The sequence below is a fragment of the Excalfactoria chinensis genome, chromosome 16 (genome assembly GCF_039878825.1).
Source record: "Excalfactoria chinensis isolate bCotChi1 chromosome 16, bCotChi1.hap2, whole genome shotgun sequence".
NCBI classification, from domain to species: domain Eukaryota; kingdom Metazoa; phylum Chordata; class Aves; order Galliformes; family Phasianidae; genus Excalfactoria; species Excalfactoria chinensis.
In genome coordinates, this window is record NC_092840.1 from 5,379,852 (window position 1) to 5,404,903 (window position 25,052).

The 25,052-nt window shown below is 51.8% G+C and overlaps 1 protein-coding gene across 1 annotated transcript in view; it reads right to left on the bottom strand.

Moving 5' to 3' along the window:
- Window positions 1-809: 809 nt before the first annotated feature.
- MYO18B (myosin XVIIIB) overlaps window positions 810-25,052 on the bottom strand; it is a 41,012-nt gene continuing 16,769 nt past the window's right edge. The window contains exons 25-42 of the mRNA XM_072350915.1: window positions 24,500-24,619; window positions 24,294-24,402; window positions 23,614-23,738; window positions 22,660-22,814; window positions 22,081-22,204; window positions 21,209-21,409; window positions 21,021-21,131; window positions 20,663-20,767; window positions 18,800-18,949; window positions 15,759-15,872; window positions 15,428-15,544; window positions 14,799-14,882; window positions 13,632-13,769; window positions 13,312-13,497; window positions 8,606-8,739; window positions 8,109-8,150; window positions 7,780-7,941; window positions 810-2,196 (exon numbers count right to left, since the gene is read on the bottom strand). Of these exons, the coding sequence (XP_072207016.1) occupies window positions 1,125-2,196; window positions 7,780-7,941; window positions 8,109-8,150; window positions 8,606-8,739; window positions 13,312-13,497; window positions 13,632-13,769; window positions 14,799-14,882; window positions 15,428-15,544; window positions 15,759-15,872; window positions 18,800-18,949; window positions 20,663-20,767; window positions 21,021-21,131; window positions 21,209-21,409; window positions 22,081-22,204; window positions 22,660-22,814; window positions 23,614-23,738; window positions 24,294-24,402; window positions 24,500-24,619 (3,249 nt within the window). The 3' untranslated portion in view covers window positions 810-1,124. The remainder of the gene's footprint in view (window positions 2,197-7,779; window positions 7,942-8,108; window positions 8,151-8,605; window positions 8,740-13,311; window positions 13,498-13,631; window positions 13,770-14,798; window positions 14,883-15,427; window positions 15,545-15,758; window positions 15,873-18,799; window positions 18,950-20,662; window positions 20,768-21,020; window positions 21,132-21,208; window positions 21,410-22,080; window positions 22,205-22,659; window positions 22,815-23,613; window positions 23,739-24,293; window positions 24,403-24,499; window positions 24,620-25,052) is intronic.

Below are 25,052 nucleotides of genomic sequence, written 5' to 3' on the forward strand. Positions count from 1 at the left end.
AAGGTGTCCCAGCAGGCAACGGTCATGAAACCACAAATGTGTCCGGCTTCAGTTACGAATGGAATTATAAAACTTCAGAGAAAGACTCAGCTTCTGGAAACTAAAAATAGAAGAAAAGCGTATATAGCGAGAGCTTCTGCTGTGCGCTCATCGAGGTGCAGCTCAGTTTGACTGTCCTTCGTGCTCCACTCCGATGACTGCATTTCACACCAAGACCCCCAAAAATATACTTCAAAACACTTCGGCTGTGTTGCTTAATTCTGAGCAGTGCTACAATGGAATGAAGCACCTTGGGCAGCCAGGAGGCTGCAGGAGAAAGTGCTGACCCTGAGAACCCCCACGGTGAAGCAGAACAGAGCAGGAGTGTGCAGAAACTGTGGTGTGATTATAGCCAAAAGCCTCATCAGCTGTCAAACTTGTGACTTCTGGGGACCCCTTTTCAGCAGGGGGTTTAAATGCTATATTTCCTATCAGGTGCCTCTTCTGAAAGAGGGATGGGATTCTGCCTGCTGGCAGCTCCTCACTTGTGCATAGCACAGAGTCCAGTTGCTGCCATTATAGTGACAAAGACTTGGGGAAAGTGGGACATTGCATTATGTAAATGTTGCTTCCTGGAAAGAAATGTTTTATTAACACGCGCTCCCTTCTTTTGTTGGCTTAGTCAATTTGGTCACAGCTTGACACCCAATAAGTTCGTCTAAAGGCAATGGTTTTACAAAATGTTTTCCTAATCTATTTTAAACACTTAATTACAGTCGTGCCGCATTCATTAGGGACTTTGCTTTCAAACCTGGATTGCAGTAATAAATCCTAATTCTCGAAGTGTCGGATGTAATCCGAAAATTGGATCGAAGTGGTTGTCAGAGGCAATTGCTAACTACAGGACGCAGTCTGACTGGGAGCTGGAGCTGCTTGCTGTGGTTAAGGGTCACCTTTGGTGTCCAGGCAGGAAGCTCCAGACCCAGTGGACACAGGACTGAGGGCTATCTATGGATCTGTATGGCAGGATCCAGAGGACACAGCTCCAGGGGTACAGTGTGGGCCCAGGCAGCAGCTTGGGGATAAAGCTGCCATCAGTGCTCTGAGCTTAGAGCACCCGGGGCTCGTGGCTGGGTGCTGTTACCTCACTCTTTTCCCAGGTACTTCCTCATGATGCTGCTCACGTCATCCTCCTTCCCTTCCGCCTCCGCCCGGTGGCTCTCCCCGCTGCTCTCAGCGCTGCCCTTCCCACTGCAGCCCTCCCCATCTGATCTCCACGGCTGCTGCTTGATGCTGTCGATGCTCCTGGAGGAGAGGATGGAGCCCGAGGACGAGGAGGAGTCGGAGCGGTCCCCTCTGGGGGCCAGGCCAGGCTGTGCCACACTCCTGCTCCTGGAGGAGGCTGAATCTCCCACCACAGCCTCATCTTGGAAGCGGACAGTCAGGGTCCGGTGGCCGTCCTTCCTGTCCCTGCCAGGTTTGGCCAGGCTGCTGGTGGAGCGGGATTTGCGGATGGCCGGGAGGAATTCCTCCAGCTCGGGGCTGGTTTTCCTCTCAAAGCCGAGTGTGGGGATCTTCCAGGCACAGGGGTCTCCCCCCAGCCCCTCTCCCAACCCGGAGCCCGGTGCATCCTCCTCTGCTGATGGCTCCAGGCGGCTCCTCCATGGTTTCATCCCGAGTAGCTCAGGGCCACCGATGGACAGCAAGAGGGAATCACACGAGCCGAATTTAGAGGCTCTTTTCAGCACTGGGGAGAGCGTGGGCTCTGCCGGCTGCTGGGTCAGGCTGCGCAGGCTGGAGGAGCGCGGCAGGCTGCTGTCGGTTCCATCGCTCACCCCGGGGGGCAGCTCGGTGTCTGCATCCCCCAGGCGAGACCTGCTGCGCCGCAGGGCTGCGGCTCCAGTGGTGCGGTAGATGGGGAGGGCCGAGGGGTCCTCCAACAGGGGGCCCGGCTCCCGTTCTGCCACCCTCCTCCTTCGCAGCTCCCCCACGTAGTCAGAGAGAGCGGCAGAAGCGCTGGGCAGAGGGGATCTGGCTCTGGGTTTATCCATCGGGCTCGTCAGCTCCGTGCTGTCTGATGGCGGCTTTCCATATTCCCGTCTCCTCGCGCTGAGCAGAGGGCTCACAGCCTTCCCCATGTCTGCAGCATCGACGGATCTCGTGCTCAAGGAGGAGCTCGGCCGGGTGGCTGCAGGCTCTGTGGTGTCTCTGCTCCCCCTGCACAACAGAGTCCCATTAGTTTCAGCCACCGTAATGCCATCCAGCTGGGGCAAAAAGCTGATATTTGCAACAGAAGGAGAACTCTCATTGCAGCATCAAAAAGTTCAGCAGTGCCCAAAGATTTTGTCTTTAAATAACTCTATGTAAAACAAAACTGTGGCATACAGTGTATGGCATCATCCGCTTTAACTCTGCCAAAGCAACACACACCTCCAAACGTCCTTTCTTCTCGTCATATTATAGCGATATATAGGATTTGTTTTCTTTCTGCCTAAGCCAAATTTATGCTCACATTTCATGAAAGCAACTCATTGAACAAACCAAATGCTTCTTAATGTTACTGCAGGGTGCTCCTCCGGATAGCAAAAACCACAGGGAAGTGCAGGAGCAGCACAAAGGCTGGCTGTGGGCAGGGAGCTGAGGGATGAGCTGCTTCCACACAGGGTCTGCCTTGCAGAGGGGCTCCGAGGACAGCAGGACAGCAGCACATCTCCCTGCCAGGCGGCACCAGGACTGCCCTCAGCCCACAGCACATGGTTTCATCCCTTAAGCGAATGCAAACTGGGGGAAAATCTGCTCGTTGAAGAGCAGCTGTCAGAAGTGAGAGCGACCGTGTGGGGAGGGAGCTCACCCTGCAAGCAGCCGTGATGCAAACGTCATGGTGTGGGCATCACGTGCTCATCAAGGGTGAGACCCACCACCCACTGGTGTTAACAGGACTCTGACCCAGAAACACTCAGCCCTCACCCCAGTAGGCTCATGGAGCCTTCTGCATGGTGCTACCCAGGGAATGGCATCAGCTCAGCACAGATGGCTCTTGCTACCAGGATTGTAGCTTTTACAGAGTGCAGACGTGGAACAGCAGAAAGGGCAGCAACAACAGCAAGCACCAACATCACAGCATGGCTTATCCCTCTGCATTGAGTTCAGTGGGTCCATGGCCAGGACCAGCCATGGTCCTGACACCAGTCCTGCTCCTTGATACTGTAACACTGACACTGCTCACAGCCTCATGTAACAGGGATGGAGATAGAGTGGCTGCATGGTGGGAACAGGGGAACTCCCTCCTTCCCCTGGGCACTACTGGTCCCTCCCCAAAGTGTCCAATGGCACTGAGTAATTCTTCTAGGACAGGAGCTGGGGAGTGTTCCCACAGCAAATGCCCTCTCACCTCCTAGTGCATGCTGCAAAAGGGCTTTCTGCACCAAGCCTGTTCCTGTCCTCACAGACCTGGGGAGGAGCTGCAGTCATAGTGGCCTCAGTGTCACTAAACCCCAGGTGTGACACTTTGCACCCTCACCCCTTCATCTTTCAGCTTGTAGGGCTAAAAATATGTATTTTCTGCCTGTGCCACTGCAGGGAAAGGCGAAGGGCCAAGCTGCCAGGGCACGTCTGAAACAAAGAAGCGTCTCTGTAGAGCTATGCGTGGTGTAATTTTAGCACAATGATAGCCAGTTACTATCTATAGGCTGCACGTTCCCAGCCACGTGCCAGTGAGACCAGGAACATGGGCACACACAAGCACTGTGGTTGATGTTGGGCACAGGGACCCCATCAGCACCCCCCACCAGAAGGTCAGAAAGCATCAAGGGGACTCCAAAACCGACTGCAGAGAGAAGGTTGCCTGGGTCTAAGCTTGTCTGGTACCAAAAAGAGGGAAAGAGAGAGGAAAGGGCAAAGTAAAACAGCAGAACCCCAATACAAACAAACCTCGGTGAGCCCAGCAGGAGTGTAGGAGCAGCCATCAGGTTTCCCATCGGCAGTAATAAAGCATCCTGCCCAGGGAAAGCTCAGGTTGCCATGGGAATGGGGTGACAGTGGATAATCCTGGTGACAACACCGGACGAGCTCTGAGCGGGCTCTGCTGACCCGTGAAATAATTTACATGGGACTGAAGACAAACTCCACGGCCAGGAAAGGGAAGCAACTAAAGGAGCAATGGGATAACAGAGACACTCTATGTTCTCCTGGTCCCCTGTGCCTGCAGCTCATCACTGGGTCTGAACTGTTTGATTAGCCAACGCAAAGGGAATTAAGCACAGTTTTAATCTCATGGAACACAGCAACCTCCAGGACTCACCCGTGATGCTGCACCCAGCGTCCAGCTGATTAATGGCTTCAGACGTTTTGGTAATGCTGGGTTTTAGGATCCTAAATTGCATCTTACCTAAATAGCTAGTGTAATCCTTCAGAGAAAATTTGTATGGAAATGGTTCCAATCATTCCCCCATGCTTCTAAATAATATTGTAAACTGACTGCTGCGTGACCGACTTTCATAAATTAAACAGTCAGCTTCAGTGTGTTGCTTTGGTTTTTAAGACTGAGATAAAAGGGAAGTGAAGAGGTAAGAAACCCTAATGGGCTGTAACACAGCCGGTCCACACTCTGCTATTTATCGCCTTGCTCAGCAAGATGGACAGATACTATTTTTATAACAGTCTTTACAGCCTGAAGCAAAGTGGCACCAATGAGCACAGTGGTTTCCCCCCAGCTCCAACCTGGTACCAAGGGGTGGCAAAGGGCCGTGTCTGCCCCACGCTTACCAACCCCTGTCCCACAACAGAAGGGCTGAAGCTTAGCCGTGCTGTGCAGGCAGCTGTGTGCTGTGCCATAGGAAATCACTGCTGGGATTGCTCAGCATTTGACACGTTTTCTCTTTCCTTCCAGCACCTACAACACTTGAGTCCTTCCAACAAAAGCTGTTAGCGCTTCTCCTCAAAAGGAAGCGTTGTTGCCAAAACCTGGAGGTACCACCACAAAGATCCGTATCTGAGATCAAAATATCACACTGTGTGTTTCTCTCGGGGAGAACACGAATGAGGCTGACGTGCCTTTCTGCAGCAGCTCCCAGCTTTGTGCTCCATGGTGATCCCCAAGGCTACTGGCTGCCACCAGCCACCCCCACCAGCACTTCTTCCCCTGCTGCTGCACACCCTGATGCCACAAAGGTACTGAACTAACACTTCATTTTCTATTACACTCCAAAAAAGCCAGGCAGGAATGCAAGTCAGCCCTGTCCTGCAGCAGTTCTCCTCTGTCCATGCTTCAATCACGCTGCAACCACCCAGCAAAGCACTGAGCAAAGAGACTTCCCTAAGTCATGGGCAAAAAATAGGGCCTCATGCAGAACTCTGAAGGCATCTGCGAGCCAAACGGGACACCGTAATATGCCATTCACACCAAAGCAAATGACATACAACAATAATTAGTGAAGATTACACAGCAATTAACATGATTACAATTATGGTAGTTGAAATAATTTATACAATAAAATCCACACATGCACTGCAACACATGACCAGGCATAAAAGTGCGTCTCGGATGCTTTTCCTGGTAACTCATAAATAGAGCCAAGATAACTCCATTCCAGGGAGAGAGAGAAGAAATTGGCCTCATTTCCGTCAGAAAAGGATTTTCTCACCATGCCATCATCTACAGAAGCTCCCAGCTTTCAGTGCAATGATTTGCTTTCAACGCAATTATAATCAGCATGGCAGAGCCCAGCCTTGTGCCTGGCCCTGGGGTGTCCCTGCCTGAACGTCAGGGTTGGCAGCTCTGCAGGGATGCTCTGCAGCGAGAGGCAGGATCAGCCCGTCGAGTTTGGAATTTGCTTCCTAATGAAAAATGGAAGGCTTATAACAACTCTGCTATGTGTCATGCTTAGTGAGGCTTAGCCCTGCTGTCCAACATTTTGTACAAGCATTTAAATAGTAGAGAATTAAAGAACGCGTTAATCAAGTCTCTCCTTTCTGTGCACTACCCCGACAGTAATAGCCTTATATTCCTTCTCCTGGCTTTTGACAGCTGTTTGTTCAGGAAACATCTCATGTGTACAACTGAGGAGTGAGTGCTAGGCAGATTCATTTGTCATCGCCGGGTGCTTGTGTAAGACAAAGGCATCTTGATACGGAAGAGCTCATTGTGCTGATCTCGTCTTTATTACCTTGCCTCTCCTATTCTGCTTGTTGCATTTTATATTGACTCTTCCCTAATGTTTCTACCACAGATTAGTTGAAGTCAAGCACAGCCACCACACTGGGATTTGCAATTGGCCTTCTCACAAACCCCAGTTGCCACATCATATCCAGATCTGGGTGCAAATTTCCTTTCCCCATGGCCATGGTCAGCCCAGTAAGTTATTTTTATGAATCCCCAAGACTACATGCCTGCCTTTTTAATTATAATTCAGGCATACTTCATCTCACAAACACGATTAAGAGCTCTATCAGCTGGAGCAAAGGATGTCAAGTGGTGCTGAGGGGGATGAGCCCAGCACCTGCCCCCAGAGCCCCCATTCCTGTGCTGTCTGTCCCTGTACACCATCCTTGGGGCCACAGAAGGAGGGACACCCAAGCCCCATGCTGCAGGCAGCAGCCCCCAGCCCTGCGTGACCCTGCTCATTCTTCCATCTGCTCACACTGCTGGCTGCAACATCCTGGAGCAACCAATGCCAAAGAGCCTATGATACAAAGAAACCCTTTCTTCCATTTGTTATAAAGCTATCATTCGGCACATCCATGCATGAAAAATAGGGGAAACACCTTCCTTCCTTGGGGCTTATGCTCTGGAGCTGCTTCAGCCCATGCTGAAGCTCAGCAGTCTCCCCAGTGCCACTCAAGCTGGGTGCCCCCTCTGCACCCACCACCTCCTTCCTGAGATGGAGCCACCCAACCTTGGTCCACTACAGAATTCATCCCATTCACTTGCTACACACATGTGACACCAAGAAGGGGCTTGTCAAGGATGTGTGCAGTGTTGGCCATAGAGCAGGGTGGATGTCACTGCACATCCCTGTGCCGCATGGCACAGAGCCGAGCAGTTCAGCCACACGAGCGCTTGGGCCACCCTCCAGCTTGCTTACAGCCCAGCAGCACTGCTGTCAGAAATTAACATATCTCATATTAAAACCGTATAAATGCATACTGTTTCTTCAGAAGCAAAAAGCGAGCATATGGCGTACAAATCCTCAAATAGGCTGCATCGCCTCTTTAAATTATCTCCGGAGAATACATCAAGGGATATTACACTGCTTGAAGCATGGTTTTGATGTAGTAGCTTTCATCTGGCATCGCGCTGATCCTGGCCTCCCCTGGTTGAATGATGCAACCTCAGCTCCCTCAGTTTCCCACTCCTTGTCCACATTGGGTGAGACACGCCACCCTAACATGTGTTCATCGCTCACATATACACTACTCAAGAGCTAAGTGATGCCATGGGCCTGTGCCATGCTCTGGTCACCTCTGTGCCTGCCCTGGGGTCTCCTTTACTGCTCTCCACTTGCAAAGTACTCAGCTTTGCAAAATGCTTGCAGATGTCAGGCATGGAGCCTTGTAAGCTCGAAGCCAGTTAACATCTTTCCTTGGCTGAACCACCCCAAACACAATGTGCTGTGCAAAACAGGAGGTGGCATGTATTGCTTATTGCAAAGAATTAACAAACTGGTAATTTAAAGCACTTGTTAAACTGTTTGGGCTGATCTGCGAGTGGATTTCACGAAGTGATTGTTTTCCTCAAATCCTTGAAGATATCTCAGTCGGAATGGAAAACAGTGGTGCAAATCCCCACTGGCAGTCCCTTACCTCAAGCCCTGGGTGCTGCGGCTGCCGATGGACAGAGCTGAGATACTCCCAGCCACACTGCCTCCAGTTGGGGATGACCAGCCTATAGATGAGCCTGGCCAGGAGCAGAGGCTTTCTGCAGGTTCCAGGCTCAGCACGGAGCCAACACTCGAGCAGGCATCCCTGTGGGAAGAGCAGAGCCCTGTTAGTGTCAGGATGCGAGTTTGGTGGCAGCACCCTCTGCATCCTGCAGCTCATCGGGAACGGTGACCCCCAGTGGCCCTGCTCCAGTTTCAGGCTGGATGAGATCCTTTGGGGTTTTCCTTCAGCCCTGCACAGAGCTCACTCACGTCTCTCTCCTGGAGCACAGCGTGTCCCGCGCCGTCCGCACGCTGCAAACAGCAGACAACAAGAGTCAGCAGCAGCACAGCCTCCCAAAACTCACTGTGTGAAGTTGGTGAGGGCAAAACCTTTCCAGGTGAGAAGTGTCAAAACCCACCACTGACAGAACAGCAGTGTGTCTGTGACTGAGGCAGGTAACATCCTCCCAGGCAGCAGCGATCGGGGCCATTCTCAGTGCATCATATTGCTACACCCCCCCACCCTGCTTCCTGCTTCCTCCTATCCCAGCCCAGGGCACGACCACTGCAGCACCACTGGGCACTGCCTGCACTGGGGAAGGGAATGGAGCAGTGAACTGTGCTGCTGCCAAGAGTGGCAGCTGAGGACATCGCTGCCGGGAAGCACTTCTCACCTTGCTGTAATGTGCCAATTGTATTGGAAATCGTTTACTATGAAGGAGTGAATTTCTGAGCTTGTGGATTCTAGCTCACCCTTCCCCTCTCACCTCTCAGCATCGCTGTCATCACTGGCACGCAGCTCCTCCAGGGCCAGTTGTAGGTCTGCAATGCGCCGGATGGCCGTGTTCAGGTCTGCCTGTAGCCCTTGTCGTGCTGCTGCTGCCTCGGCCAACTGCTGCTCCTGCAGGACCACACTGCATCAGTTCCCACTGAGCTCCAGAGCTCCTGGGGCTGGAGACCATAGGGGGCTGCTGGAGCCACTCACACTTAGTGAATTCTAAGCATACCTGCTTAGAAACAAAGCACTTTCCAGAGATGCCACCAGCTTATAAGAAAGCCAGAAGTTTAATATATAATTTAAATTGCGGGGAGGAAAGCCCTGGCAAGCAGCACAACACAACAAACACTGCAGACCTAGCAGCACCCGCGGCACCAGGGATACCTGACCCATCCTCATCTGATGTCAGCTCTTCTCAGGGTGAACCCAAAAAGAACTCTTTATGCAGTTTTCTAAACCATCACATGATAGAGAGAAAAGGAGAGGGAGCACAAGCTGCAAATTCAACATGATTGAGGCTGCCAGCTGTAAAATTGCCATCTCGGTGGTGACAAGGTGAGAGATGATTTGTAGCGTGGGCTGCGACAGGCCACAGTGTGGGAGCCAGTGGGTTGTCAGAGCAAATAACAGGAGCTCCGAGATCACCGGAGCAGCCGGACCCGAGGGGAAGAGCATTCCAGTTCATAAAAACATGCAGAGATATAGCCCAGCTAGGATTGCACCGTATTGCCATGGCTTCTGGATAGGTGCCAGTACTGGTAACACCCTGAGAGCTGCCAAGAAGCTTCCCAAAATTCAGCACTCCTGAGCCATGATAAGGCTGATAAGAGCCTCTATTGAGCTAATTCCTTGGCTCCATGGTACCACAACAAATGAAGTGTAGTTTGCTGCCTTCACTTAATCCTCCTCCTCTGCTTTGCTACTGCTAACCCAGCAGGCACTGATGTGGGTTCTTGACAAGGAGCAAACCCCCCCAGATTGCTGGGCTCAGGGGGTGACCTGAAAGCTGAGAATTCCTGATCCTAAAGGAGAGTGTGGTGCTCAAAGTGCCACTACAACAATGGGCTCCTTCCAGCAGTGGCACTTTGGCCATTGCCATAGGTACTGAGTTGATCAAACACAAAGCACAGTGCCATGCCGAGCTGAGAGCAATTCACAACATACTGTACCCTACAAGTGACTCATGGAAGGGAATAATTATGCCAATATAATTAGATTTTGAATGCAAAAAGTTATCTTCATGATGCAAGGTGACAATAAACATCCCAACGTCAACCCACTGCTGTCCCAGCAAGCTATCAGACACCTCTGACACATGTTGTTTCAATCTAGATGCAGATACACAGAGCATTTTGTTGTTAGTAGAGCAATGGGCCTGAGTGGTAACATCTGCACATGGGCAGAGCTTCCTAGCATTGCTGAAAAGGGAAAAGGAAAAAAGGGCCAACACATCTATTGAGAAAAATCACAGTCAGCCCCTCGTGTGGGGAGAGCCTGGCACTGCCTGCAGAGGAAGCACAGGTGGAAATGCTTGGACCAGGCACAGCTGGACCTGGGGTAAGAGGGCTGGATGATCCCCAGTGGCCCCTCCTGACCCCTACTCTTCTGTGACACTATGAGTTTCCAACAGCTCGCAGAGCTGAGCTCTCCACCAATCTAACCAACCCTTCAGACACAGCAGAAACCAGCCCACCTGGCTCAGAAACATCTGCTTAATCTGTATTTGGTCATCAATAAATAAAATACATCTTCTGCCTGTTTTTGCAGACAATCCCATACTAGGTTTCCCCACGCACACACACCAGCAGATGAAGCGACCTAGAGCGCAGCACCCAAACCCCAAACTTATTAGAAGATAAGTTCGGAAGAGATAAGCAAAAGCAGCAGCAAAGCAGTTGCTGGAATGTGCAGAATGCCAAGAGCCTCATCTCTGCTGTATGTTTGTGGCTCTGCTGTCACAACACAACTGCCGCACTCTCATCCACCCAAGGTGAAGTGTAATCTAATTAGCCCAATTTGGATTGCTGCTATCTGAATTACTTAGCATACACCTGCAGTATTCATCAATCATTATTTTTTTTAATTAAGTAATTAGCTTTCGGGTTCTCGCAAAGTTTGAAGTGACAACATTTCCACGGCTGCAGTCTCAAGTGGGATGGGGCCCCCGACACCAGCAGCACTATCAGTGTTGTTAGCAGCCGTTAAGTGCTGATGATTTCCTGGGCAATTTGCTGCTCCAATTGCAAAGCAGAAATCACGTGCCCACTGCACGGCACAGCTAATCAGCATGTACAGTGGAGCATCTCCCACCACTTCCCATCACCCAGACTCACCTCAAAGGGCCACTCCATTGGGTGACCTTGTCATTGTTCTTAGACTAACTCGTTCTCATTTAAAGGAAAGAATAACACTGCAGGGCCCAGAGGAAGGGCAGCAGGGGCTGCAGGGCAGCAATGAGGTGATCTGAGGGCTGGGCTGGTGGCTGTTAGCACAAATTTCCCTTATTTCCCTTCTCAGCTTCGCTTGAACTGCCCAAATAAACCCAATCTCAAAGCTTGCAAATAAAAAACTACATAAACATCAGGAAGTAATATGCTACACCTTGCTAGACTGCTTGGTAATAACAGGGCTGCAAGTACAAAGGCTATCTTCCATCAAAGGAACTTAAACATGGTTATTTACACTGTGACTCTCACCTTCAAAACACTCCACAAAAATCCATGCGGAGAATATTTTAGCATCTGTACTTTGATTTTCAGTGGAAGTAGTTAATTATTACACTGATGAATTTCACAGCTTCATTAAAGGCAGCTGACTTTAAGAAGACATTGTGGTGCAGCAGCATGGCTCAGAGCCCTATGTCCTTCCCTGCCCTGCCAAGGCAAGGGCTCATGTGCTGGGATGAGCATAAACCTATGAGAATAGCAATGAGCAAAGAGATCCAGGCTTGGTTTCACACTCCCCAGGACCTTCTCTAGCTTGAAATCCACCCCTCACTGTGTGCCACAGCTCAGGTTCTGCTTTGTAGCAAGAAGAGCTGCAGATCCTCAGGGGAAATTCAGGACATGAAACTGAAGGAAAGACAGAGATAGTCAAGGCCAAGAGCTGCCCCCTTCATTAGAAAACGTGCATCCCTCTCTGTGATAGTGCAAGGCCTGGAATGCTTTCAGAACTCATTCTTCCTACAAAATTCATAAGGCAGAGCCATCTGCCTGGCAGGCAGCTCCTCAGCTCCCGTCACAGAATCATAGAATGGCTCAGGTTGGAGGGGACCTTAAAGACCATCTAGTTCCACACCCCTGCTATGGGCTGGGTGCCACCCAATAGACTAGGCTGCTCCCCCCCCCGTGCCGTGCTGTCCCTGCTGCAGGTTAGTGCCAGCACCACGGACAGCTCCTACCTCCCAGCTGCCCCTATGGGGTCCAGAAGGAACGAGGGACGCACAGCGGTCCTGAGACCCACCAGAGATGTGGGGGCAGGGGTTAAATACGGTGTAAAGACCCTCCAGCTCTGCCAGAGCTTTAAGAAGGTAAACCTGATGTAGAGGCGGTAGTTCGCAGGACCCCAGAAAACAAGACCCATTCCCAATCCCAGCTGAGCAATGAATATATCCCATTGTGAGCTTCTTAAACCCCAACAGCGCCTGGTGAGCACACAGCCTCACAACTGTTTATTTAAATAAAGAAATCGTTAGGTGCAGACCATGACTTAAGTAATGTTAAGTGAATAATTCATGCAGTATCTATAATAGATGGGGGATTTAACAGGAGCAGAGCTGTAATGGCTCTCTGTTAACTATTGATGCCCGCTGCTCAGTGTGCCTGAGCACAGCTCTCCCGTGATGCTTGGGGAAGTGCAATCAGAGCAATTCCTTGGGGGTCCCCCCTCCCTCCCCTCCCCCCAACCCTCCTGCAGCTGATGGGTAACCTCAAATTTCCAGGCTGCTCCAGCCCCCACATCTGCCACGAGTTTGTTCACGGGCTTTTGTGCCATGTGCCCATGAGATATCTTACGTTCTGTGCAAACACAGCAGCCAGTGCCACGAATCAGCACGCAGGCTGGAGGAGCAAGGACAAAGCCTGTTTGCAGCATGCACAGTGGCTGAGGAATAATTCACGCTGAAGCACCGCTCCCTTCAGAAAGGCTGGCAGCCTCAGGGCGAAAGAAATGGTGAATTCTCCTTGATTGTTAAATAAAAGATTATTGATAAAATAACTGCTTCTAATGTGGCTGTCTTGCTAGAAGAAATGCAATATCTTTCAATTACTGCGTGGAAGCAAGACTTTCCTTTTGTTTACTGAAAAAACACAACATGAAAAGAGATGCAGGAGAGGACTGTGCGATGAAGGTGAAGCTATTTTTGCTGCACTCCCAATCTGCTCGGGGCTTTGAGCACACAGAGCAGGTTAACTGTTTACTGACATTGACTGGGACTGATTTGCTGCATAGAGGAGGCATGGCCAGGGCTGGGCACGTTGTGGGGACTGAGCTACATGTCTGTGCCCAGTGGGCTGGCATCCCATGGGCATTGCCCTGTGCTGGGTGCTTGCCCTGCTGCATGTGGAAAAGTAGAAGGCCTGCCAGCCCAGCTGCAGAGAAATGAATGCAAGGTGCAGCAGCAATGGCTTTGGTTCCATGGGCAGCACCATGGAGCTGTGAACAGCAGAACCCCCTGACCCTTGGGCACTCCCTTACCAGCTCCACACGCCGGCGGCTGGACTCCAACTCCCGTTGCACCAGCTCATCCATGTCTGCCTTCATCTCCTCCATCCTCCGCTGGTAGTACTTGGTGCTTTCCTTCTCCCGTGCTTCTGACTCAGCTGCCTTCTCCAGCTCCTCACCCATCTTGATGATACTGTCTCGCAAGCGCAGCACCAACACCTGGGGAGACAGCGAGATGAAATGAGGACTCAGGAAGCTCACCAAGAGAGCACTCTCCCCAGATGCCAAGCAACCCACACCGACGTCTTGCCCAGACCCCTGTGCCCACCCTGCATGGTGAAACACAGCCAAACCTCAAAGCGCTTCATCTGCACAGCCTGGAAGTCCAGCTGGCTCTCCAAGTCACGGATGCGAGCTTCCTGTCGGCTGATGACGGCGCGCTCAGCGGGGCGCTGCTCCAGGCGTGCCACACTTGCCTGTGCCACCAGCAGCTGGGGACAGAGATGTCAGCAGCTGCCAGCAGTGTGCCCATCATCTCCCTTCCCCAACATGAAATGGTCTCTGTGGCTACAGTAAGGCCCCACAGTGAGCAATCTCCTTGCAACCCCCTTCTAAAGACAAAATGAATGCATGGGGCCTGCTGTGAGCTGCCAGGCACAATGGGAAAATATTGCCCAGAACTCCCTGAAGGATGCCCTTCTGTTCACGCCGTGCGATAAATTCATGACAGTAGCACAGGTTTTTGAAAGGAAAATGTTACAGCAGGACAGCACTCATTTGGGTTTCTCTTGCTTTTCTCTTCGCAGCACATTCTTTGAGGACAGCAGGCATAAAAATTCACAATTCACCTCTATGGACAGCTGCTGCACTGAGCTTTTTCTTCAGCTGTTACACTGGGATCTCCAAAGCAAACTGCCCTTTTAGCAATCCTGGCACAAGCTTGGTTCAGATTTATATTTGACCTAGAACTAGGGGAATTTGTCATCTTTTATCTGGCCTATCTCTACAACAGCTCTCACTCCATCTCAGACTGAGTGAGTACTATCTATGATTCTTGGGTAGCTTAGCCACGCTCCAATAAAGCACTTAAGTTAATGGGATTACTCATGTGTTTAAAATTAAAGGCATGCACTCCAGGGCAGCAGAGCAGCCAAAGCAATGAGGCTGTGCTGCCCCAGGCCCACAGCCCTGGTCCTCCTTCATTCCCAAGAGCCACACAGGGGAAAACCTTGCTCAACCTCAGGCTATCACTGGCCTGCAACTCCCAGTGGCAGGCAGCTCATCCCACCCCCATCACCATGTCCATTCTCATCCCCCATCCTCACCTCCATCCCATTCTCACCCCCATCCCATCCCTGCCAGAGGGCAGCAGGTTCTGTGCCTTCCAGCTCCCAGGAGCATGTATGGGATATATGGGAATTGGAACCTGGCTGTTTTACAGAGGAAGAGATTGCTTTGCAATGGAGACAACAAAGGCTCTCATTGCTGAGCTCTGTGTAGTGCAGCAGGGCAGAAAGTACCTTCTCCTGGAGGCTCTGCTTCTCCTTCTTCACTTCTTCCACCTGTGTCTGTAGCTCCTGGATCTGTGCAATATCTGTTGCAGACTGGGGAACAGAGAGCCAGCAATGGAAGCAGTCCCTGGGACCAGAGTAGCACGCAAATGCTCCCAGGCAGAGGCATTGCACACTGCACAGCAAGCTTCATTCTGCTGCCTGAATGAGACTTCCCTGATTTTCAAATCAAGTATTTGCAAACCTCGTGGCCAAGCTCATTTCCCAGCTCTGCACCATCGCCACTGGGGACCAGGCTGGGAGTTCTCATACAGCCCAGCCCCATGCTGACAGCTGCTCCACCGGGAGCCCTGGGTTCCCACTCCTGGGAGAACCTGTCCTAATTTGAGTGCTACACAGAAAGCCACAGCACTCTCTGTCAGTGCTCTGAAAGATCTGAGCGACAAAACACTCAGGAAAGTACTGATAGATAAGGATAGATAGGGAAGCTGAGGCTGTGTCTTCCTCTCTAAACAGCATCTGCTTCCCAATGGACCTGATGTGCAGGCAGCCCCACTGGGCCATTTGCTCGGAGCTTGGGTTTTCCAAGCACCATCCAGGCAGGGAATGATGCAGAGCTGGCACTGCCCAGCTCCTACCTGTGCAATCAGAGCCTTGTGCTTGGCCATCAGCTCATTCAGGTCCTCCTGGTCCTCGCTGACACGCTGCAGGAGATCATCTCTCTCGTGCTGCATCTGGCTGAGCTGCTCATCCGCCTGGGGGCAGAGGGTGTGTGTCAAGATAGGATCTAGTATGGCACCCAGCTTTGCTGGGCTGATATCTCACACCAGGGAGAGGAAAAGGAACTCTGGAGGGGGGTTAAGGGCTGCTGTGTGCTTTCAGTCTTCCTATCCATTGAGCCACCAGGGCAGGCGACTCAGTAAATAGGCTGATCCCTGCACCAAGCACCGCACTGCCCCAGGAGCACACCAGGGTCTTGTTCCTGCTCAGCATCTCCATCTCCACGTGCAGGTTCTCCAGCTCCTGGGCTGCCGCCTGCTGGGACCGCTGGGCCTCTGCGCATCTCGCCTCGCTCTCTTCCAGCTGTGAGAGATGGAGGGAGATGCTAACAACACACACACTGCTCCCCTGCTGCACAGCCAGGTTTATTTGCACTGCACTCCCAGAACATTTCCCCTATTCACACAACAAAACTCAGCCTTTTAAAATCTGCACTGCTCCTATGACTTTCTGCTGCTGTGTTAAAACCCTTTGCAGAACATTTCCCTTTGCATTGGCTGTGTTGCCAGCACCCATCCCCATCCCGCTGGGGCTGAAGCATGCGCCCCACTTCATGCACCCACTGCCTCAGCAAGATAGAGCTGGGATCATTAATTTGCAAAATTATGTGAATTACATGTAATTCCTGATTAGAGCAATTCACGATTTGGAGTTTTCAAATGGGCTTTTCACGTCGCATAAATTGCATTTGCAAATACACATGAAATATCACATTTATAAATGCTAATTTGCTCTCGGTTTTTATAGCTCAGCCATTAAAACAACAATAATCTTAAATGGGCTGCAAACACCCGGAAGATGCAGCACCATCCCCAAAGTCCTCACTGCTGAGATGGAGGAACATACGTGGGCTGTACCTGATTGTGCAGTTCCTTTCCTGCAGTGCTCAGGTTTCTTTTGTTTATCAAAAAGGAAAGCAAACCCCTAACCTTCTACATGCTCCCTATGCCCATTCCTTATGTGTTGGGGCAATGCAGGGCTCACACGCTGATGAGGACGGGGCTATCCCCATGGCCAGCCTTTGGGCACTTCTGCCCATTTTCAGTGAGGATGTTTCATTGCCTTTTTTCACTCCCTCCTTCAATCAAAAGTGGTCTTATGAAGCTCTGGAGCAATCCTCACTCCATTTTCTCAACAGTTTGTGGTGAGTGAGATGTACTCAGAGAAGTTCAGGAGGTAATTTGCTCCCCCAGTGCTTAACTCAGAGGAAATTGAAGTCATTTTTTCCTCAAGGCCAATGACTATCCCCATCTTGGCAGCAACACCGAGGCCTCTGAACAGTTGTAATACACAGACAAGGGGCCTGTAGCACCTGAATTGTGATGGCCTGGCTTTGAGCAGCAGGAATCCCACAGAGTAGCAGTTTAAAATTGCATTCCTGTGTCCAGCTTCGGCTTGTTTGGATGAATTGCCCAGCCAATCTATTCCCATACCCGCAGATCCCATCTTGCAATGGCACAAGACACTTCCCCACTTCTTTCCAGTTCCTCCCTGAATGATTATACCAAAACCCCGTATAGTTTAACCAGAGAGAAACTCATTTCCAGGACCTCTCATTAAACACTTTCCTCTCAATTTGCGCAATGGAATTTTCCCACTTGGGAAGAATAGATTGAAATACCCCCAAAAATGCATAATGTATGAATGGATGAACAACATTCGTTTGCTGCGCTACGCCATCTGTTAAATACCTGCTTGAAATGGATGCTTCAGACTTATTAAGAGACAATGCTTATACTTTCAGACCATATGGATTTTGATTAACGGAAATGGTGGTGTTTTAGAGACGTTTTTATTCTTGCAGAGATTTGTGGGCTGGCGGTAGGATGGATCGGACTCTGAAAAACCTCATCATGAATGCCATTAGGAATCATTTCAATTTAAGGGACGACATAACCATGAGGCATTTTAAATGTGTGCAGAACCTCAGTGTTGGCAGCATAATAGAAAGGCAATATTCCCAATATTTCCTCTATCCTTCTCATTGCACAAGGCAGCAGGGCTGTGCCTCGCTTCCAGCCTTGGAGCGGGACTCAGGAAATACTGAAAGCTTCACTGTTGTGTGGTGGTAAATGAGAGCAAAACAACTCACAGTGTCTGAGATCACTCAGGAGTTCAAGAAAATGGAGCTCCTGCTGCCCTCTGGTCATGGTCCTTCCCTGCTTCAGCTGCCCAGATCAGCAGCATAGAAACGGACATGGGCATAGGAATGGACATGGGCATAGGAATGGACATGGGCATAGAAACAGACATGGGCATAGAAACAGACATGGGCATAGAAACAGACATGGGCATAGGAATGGACAAAACCATGCACATGGGTGAGGGCATGGGAATGGGTATGGACATGGACACACTCACATGAGCACACCAGTGGCCCCATTGCAGAGCTCACCTTCCCCTTCTCCCCCGTGCAGGTGGGAACAGCTGCTGCTCACAGCTGTTATTTATGCAGAACTATTATCTCAATTATATTTGTATGTTGTTGGAATTGCTCATGCCTCCCATTTAGCTTGTTTCCAGGGAAAATGCACAATGGAGATTAATTACTGCATGGTTTTGGAGGACTGGCGTCAGCTGCCCAGCCTTGGTACTCTGCACATGCCACAGCAGTGACACCTATCACCAATCTGAGGGCACAGTGACCTTTGCACCAGCCCCAGGCTGGGATGCACCATGGTTCTCTGTCTGCCTGTGCCCCCTCAATGCATAGCAGTGTCCATGTGCTCACCCCAACACCAGTGCATGGCACCCAGGGCATTGCTCTCAGGCTGCAGCATGCGAGCTGTGGTCCCTGCTCTGGCAGCTTGTGCCTCGTGTGCAGCCATTTCTATGGCAACACGCCTGAAAACAAGGCCTCTGGATTGCGTTATTAGAAGGCAGAAAGCACACTGAACAGAAGGTAATTAACAGGGCTGCCTAAAAAAGGAAAAAACACTTAACCGCTGTTGGCGTAATTACAGAGCAGTGCTTCCTGCAAGACGACCCTCTCCAACACCACACACTGCATGGGGTGAGCATGGCACCACAGCAGTGCTCACCTACAAGGCCCCAAGACCTGCAGAGTCCCTCCTGTGGTGCCAACAGGGACAGGGTGCACGAGTGACACCCCTGGAGAAGCAGTGACAACCCCACACAGACAGCCTCACCAGCAGCACAGTGAGGTTGTGCCCAGGGGCAGACTGATGCTCGCCCACCCACTGCCCGTCCCCCAGCCCCTTGGTGCCCACCTGCTTCTGCAGCCTCTGCAGCTCAGCAGTGCCAGTGGCTCCAGGCTCAGTAGGGGCAGCCAGCAGCAGCTGTGCATCAGCCAGCAGTGCACGTGTTCGGCGCAGGTCCCTCCGCAGCCTCTTCTCCACGTCCAGGTCACGGTGGCCAATCTGGGAGGGAGAACAACAAGTTGAGCATACAACGTGCACCAAAAGTAGCAGGCTGCAGAAAAAGATGCAGTTTTTTTTCCCCTACTGGGATGCAGGTTCCCTGCAAGGCATTTGCCTGCCCTGTTCTCCAGGTGTTCCCATAGTGTCCCATCCCATCTGTCCCCAGGGCACCTCCAGCACTGTCACTGAGGCTTCTCACACAGCCCAGACTGTGGCTGTGCTGGCAGATCCAGGGTTGTTCCTCCCACCCTCCATAGATTTGAGGCACCAGAAGCCTCAAATTTGGAGGGGAAAGACCCCAAAGTAGGCTGAGAGCTGCAGCAGAGGAAACAAGAAAGCCTTTGGGTGATGGAAACAGCCAGAAAAACTTGGGGATAAATGGTAAGGAGAGAAACAAAGGCATGAAGAAGTCAGCCCAAAAGGGAAAGAGTTAAATCATGAAGCATTCCTCAGGAAGGTGTCCTTGGGAGCTATTAGCACTTCACTGACGCAAGGCATTGGGAACCTCCATCAGCCCTGGAGCAGTGGGACTGAGGCTGCAGCATCACTGGGAGATCACCAGTCCCTTGTGTGAGGACCTTCAACAGCAGATCACTGCACTGTGCCTAACACTCCTCTGCTCTGTCTGCAGCCATTTAAGAAAGAGAAGAAGGAAGCACCTCCAAAAAAACCCACCCTCTGCACTCCTCCTTCCAACAGAGAGCAACCATGGTTACGCGGATAAAAGAATGAGGAAAGCACCACGCAGCCAGGACATGGTTTCAGGCTAATTGAAGAGTGGGAGCATTTTCCATTCCATCTCTTTTCTACGGCATCTCTTGTTTCAGCCCCACTCTCCTATTTTCTGTTCCCTGGCTAAAATTAATAGTGCAGGTTTGACCTTGTAACCTGCTTCCGAGCAGGCTGGCATTTGCTGAAACCCACAATCGTTGGCATCTCCATTGCCTTAATTAGTTTCCTGGGTTGGCTTTTTTTCCCTTTTTTAATGAACTGCTCTGAAGCATGCTGCCCGCTGTATGTCAGGCGGTATTCATAACAACCCTACAGCAGAGCTGACTTGCTGTTATCCCCACCATCCCTACGGACCTTATCTTGGATGCCGTTCAGCACCGCTTTCTGCATGGCCCAATGTCTGCCATAGCAGATGGATTTGATTGGGAAGGAGGCAGAAGGACAAAGCCAGGCATCGAGCTGACCCTGTCCCACCCACTAGTGCCATGTGTCCCCACACTGTCACTTCAGAAACTGAGGCACGAGAGCTGCAGCGATGACCAAGCTGATAAATGCTGCTCAATGGAGCCGCCTCCATTCCTCGCCTTCTTATTGAACACGGAGCAGCTGGGTGCGCTTTCCCCATTCCATGTGCTTCCATCACTGCCACAGGCACATTAGAGAGTGAAAAAGGATTTGTTCAGCAAATGTGTCTGGGACAGAATTCCTCTGCAAATTGCAATTGATAAACTGTTTTTCTGGGCAGATGGAGCCACTGCAGAGTTAGTCGTGTTTTGTTTGACTCTTGTGAAAATACCAGGAAAAAAGCGGATACCTCCCTCTATGGATGGACCTTCCCAGTGATGCTGTACAAAGAATCATTAACTGCGCCGGGGGCGTTGGCCACGTCATCACCCTGTTCACATGTGCTCCATCATCTTGTCTGTGTGGGTAGCGTTTGGAGTTGGTTGAGTGGAGCAGCCAGCCCAGCCCCATGCTCACCTGTTCACACAATGTGCCCACGAGCCCCTCCAGGTCCTGCTTCTCACGCAAAGCTGTCTGCTTCTCCTCATGCTCCTGCTCCAGCTGCATCTCCAGCTGCCGGAGCTGTGATAAGAATAGAGGACATGCAGTGTGAGGGAGAGAAGGTTGAACAACATGCTGTCAGCATGAGTGACCACAGCAATGTGGCACCAACATGCTCATGGGAGCAGAGATATCCCCATCCGCCTTCCAACTTCCCCTGCCTCTCTGAAACAGCAAAAGAAAAATTCAATGACTGTGCCCCAGGCTGTACCCTGGGCTGCTGCCTTGGTACCCATGAGGGTGGAAGGACCCCTCATCCCCCAGCCTGACCTACCCTCCTCTGGCAGGACTGCCGTGCATCCTCCAGCTCCTCATCTTTGTCCTCCAGCTCCTTTTGGTGGATCTGCTTCATCCTCTCAATCTCCAGCTCCAGCCTCTGGTGCAACTGAAAGACCCAAAGGCGAATGCACCCGCACTCACGCCTCACACCACAGGCTCCCCACACACACAGACCTTCCCTACCTGCTCCAGGTGATCCACATTGGCCGTCTGCCTCTCCAGCTCCTTGCGCTGCTCAGCGGTGCTGGCTTCCAGGTCCCAGAGCTGCTGCCGGAGCACGGGCACGGAGCTGGAGTCCAGGGCACCAGGAGCACTGAGCTCCTGCACACGGCCAGCCAGCTGTGTAACCCGCTGTGCCAGGCTGGCCCCCTCCACCTGCTGCTGCTGCTCAGGAGGGAACAGAGTAGGGTCAGCACACTGCTCCAGAAGCATGGGCTGCTTCTAACCACAGCACGAGGCAGCTGTGCAGCTCCATGTCCAACACCAGCCCAGCTTTCGGAGCAATCCTTCCCCTCTTGGTGTTGCTTTGGACCTCAGTTTCCTCACTCAGAGCACTATGGCAGCCCCCAGCTCACCATGCTGCTACTACGCTCTGACCCCTGCCCAAATCACAGCATCATTGTGCTCCACCCCATGAAATCATGGGCACAGGGGAAACATGGTGCAGTGCCCCCCACCACACGTGATTTTGGATAGAGCTGTGTTCCTATTTCCCAGCATGGATTCTGGCCCCCACATCACTGGGGTCCTGCCCTGGGGGCACAACCCAGTAGTTTCTTGCAGGAGGGGACTGAGGTTGGAGGCATGAAGAAGAACACAAGTGGGTCACCAGCCAACCAAAGGGATGGGGCTTAACTTTAGAGACGTGGATCATGCTCTAGCAGAGGGTAATGTTATGAGAATACATCAGGCACCCCCAAGAACAGTGCCAAATGTAATCAGAATCACTACTCTGGCTTTGCATTGGATTGACTCCGTGGTTGCACAGGCAATGACTTTGCTTCATGAGCTGTTCACAGGATGCAAAGCAGCAGAGCGGTGCACTTCCATCTCACCTCCAGGTTTTGCTGCAGTTTGCCCATCTCCCACCGCAGGGAGGAGTTCTCCTGGACCACCTTCTCACGGAGGCTCCTCTCAAAAGCAGACTCTCCCAGGGCCTGGGCCAGCTGCAGGTCGAACCTGGAGGGAAGTGCGTGGTACTGCTGCCAGTGTGGCCAGGCAGGAGGGACACAGGGCTATTCCTCAGCCTGGTTCTGCCAAGCACTTTTGTGATGACAACAAGATGCCTCTGCTCTGCAAAGTGTCATCACTGTGCGAATCCCAGACTCCTTGGCATGCTGGCTGCAGGCAGCAGTGCTGAGCAGCAGCAATGCTCACATCAGAAGTGGCCAAGAGCATGGCAGCCACCTCTGGCTCTAATCACCCCAGAAAAGGTCCAACAGCCCAAAGAGATGGCAGTACCCACCCTTCCAGCACCAAAGCAATGTGGTGACTTCCATGCACCAGGGCTGATCCCAGAGGGAAGGGTATCTTCCCCCAGCAGCACAAGCAAGAGATGTGGCACAGCAAGGAAGGCTGTACATCCTCAACCTTGCATCTCCCCCCCAGTATCCTCAGGCCACTCCTGGACTTACTTCTTCTGCCGCTTCTCCAGCTCATGGCTGCGGCTCTGCTGGCTCTCAGCAAGGACCCGTGCATCCTCCAGCTCACAGGTCAGCCGTCTGCACCGCCGCCGTAGCTGCTGGGCTGCTGCCCGTGCCGTCTGGCAAGCAGCCTGTGCCTCACCTAGCTGTGGAACAAGGTGGAGAGTGGCATGAGGTTGGAGCTGGCACTGCCACCAGCAAGACCCCCACCATCCCAAAGCAACCCCTCCAAGAGCAATGCTGCCCTGCACAAGGGATCGCTTTCCCCAGAGGCTTGCATTGCACAGGGCATGGCAGCACGTGGAGCTCTCGCCTTCTGGGGAACAGAATCATTAAGGAATGACTTTAAATAAGCAAAATCTTGCACTAATGAAGCCTGTAATTCCAAACGAGCTGCCTGAAAGCAAATGGGATGTTTTGCTTTACTCAAGCTCTTAAGTCTGGGTTGTTTCTCTTATTACTTTTTAATGTTGCATGAATAACACCCATCTCTTTTCTTTATGCTTCTGAGAAGTGACCTGGTACCCAGCACTCTCAAAGAAGCACACGGGCTTTGTGTCTCCTCTTCAAGACTTGGGAAATGTCGTATCTTTACATGGCCAACTCCTAGCACAGTCATGAGACCCTCCCAGTCTCCCAGACCCATGGCTGAGACACTCCACACTCAGCTTTCCACCCTGTGCTCACATTCACACCTGGTCGAAGCTGAATTTGGCCACATTCAGTTGCAAAAGGAACTTTCTGAGCTAAAAGAAACTTCGGGATATTTATTCTCAAGCCAGCAAGAATCAGACAATTTCCCCAGCATCAAGCATCTGCATTTCTGATGGAGAACCAGAAAGCTCCACCAGTACCATTGCTGGGCAAAGACCACCAGTTTGGAAGTATGAACTTGGGAATGGCTTCCAGAACCCCAGATCCAGGAGCCCTCTCCCCAGTACTTGCCTTTTGCTCAAGCCCTGTGCGGGAGCTGAGCTCAGCACTCAGACGTTCCTCCAGCTGTGCCAGCCTCTTCTGGAGGAAGGCGATCTCCGTCTGCGCGCAGTCGAACCGCACGTGCCACACATCCTCTGCAAATGAACCAGAGCTGGGTATTGTGGCTCCCATGGGGCACGGAGCACAGCTCTGCTTTGTGTACCTGAAGCTGTACATGGCCCCTGCCCCAGGCAAAACATGCACACATCTTATCGCTGCTCAACTTCCCCATCGCTCCTAAGTGTGCTTTAAGCACTTGCTGAGCTGCTAGAAGCACTGGGTGAGCACCAGAAGACCCCTGGGGTGGAAAGTCTACTGCCTTCCCATCCAACCCCCACACAAGATACACAGAAACATAGAACAGCTTGTGTTGGAAAGGACCATTAAAGATCATGGAGCTCCAGCCCCACTGCCATGGGTAGGGCTGCCAACTATTAAATCAGGCACTAGATCAGGTTGCCCATGATCCCATCCAACATGGCCTTGAACATGCAAGAGAAAGAGCTGCCAGCCACCACTGAGTGAGCAGTGCAGAATGAGAACATGCTAAGAATGCAGAGGGGTGGCCAGGGGCCAAGAGAGCAGGGTTGCTCAGGGGACCTGTTGGCTGGACACCCAAAACATGCATCGTGTTCAAAGGGCTGCATTACCTCCTTCAGAGCCACTTATCTTCATCTCACGAAGCTGAACCAATTGCTGGGCCTCCTCCAGCTCCTTCTGCACCGACTCCAGTTTCTTCTGCACTTGGTCATGTTTGCTCTGTGGAAGACAGGGAAGGAGGGAGCAGCTGGACCCACTGTTGGGGCACACATGCAGAGTGAGGCTGTGCCAAGAGAACGGCTCTAGGCTCTCCTACCTGTAGCTCCTGCAGCTCCCGAGTGCCCCGCAGCCTCTCTGCCCTTTCCCCATCCAGCACCTGGCAGGCAACGTCACCTTTGTGCCTCTCATCCGACAGCTCCATCGTCAGGTCGATGATCTGGGGGCATTGTGGTGTCAGGCTGGGCACCTCCAGGCACATGGGCACACATGGACCCATTGTCTACCAGCTGGCTGCTGCCTGCCCTTTGGTGGGGAGCATGCACACTGCCCTGAATGAACCCAACAGTGGTGCCAAGGAAAGAGCAAACACCAGCAAAGTGTGTGGCTGCAGCACTGTGCTCACATGGCTGCCTGCAGCAAAGTGCTGCCTGCATGGCACTGCCTGCATGGCTCACCAGATTCCTGCGCTGTTCTAGCTGATTGGGGGTGAAATTTCCTTTCAAGCAAAAAAAAGCACATGAATGAAAGGATGTTATTAATCTGGTAGATTAATTGCACTTTCTGCAAATGCAAACATAGCCTGCCTTGCTAATCCAGCTCTGCAGGTCTATCCTTATGAGGGGCAGCATTAGCCAGGCCAGCAGGCAACA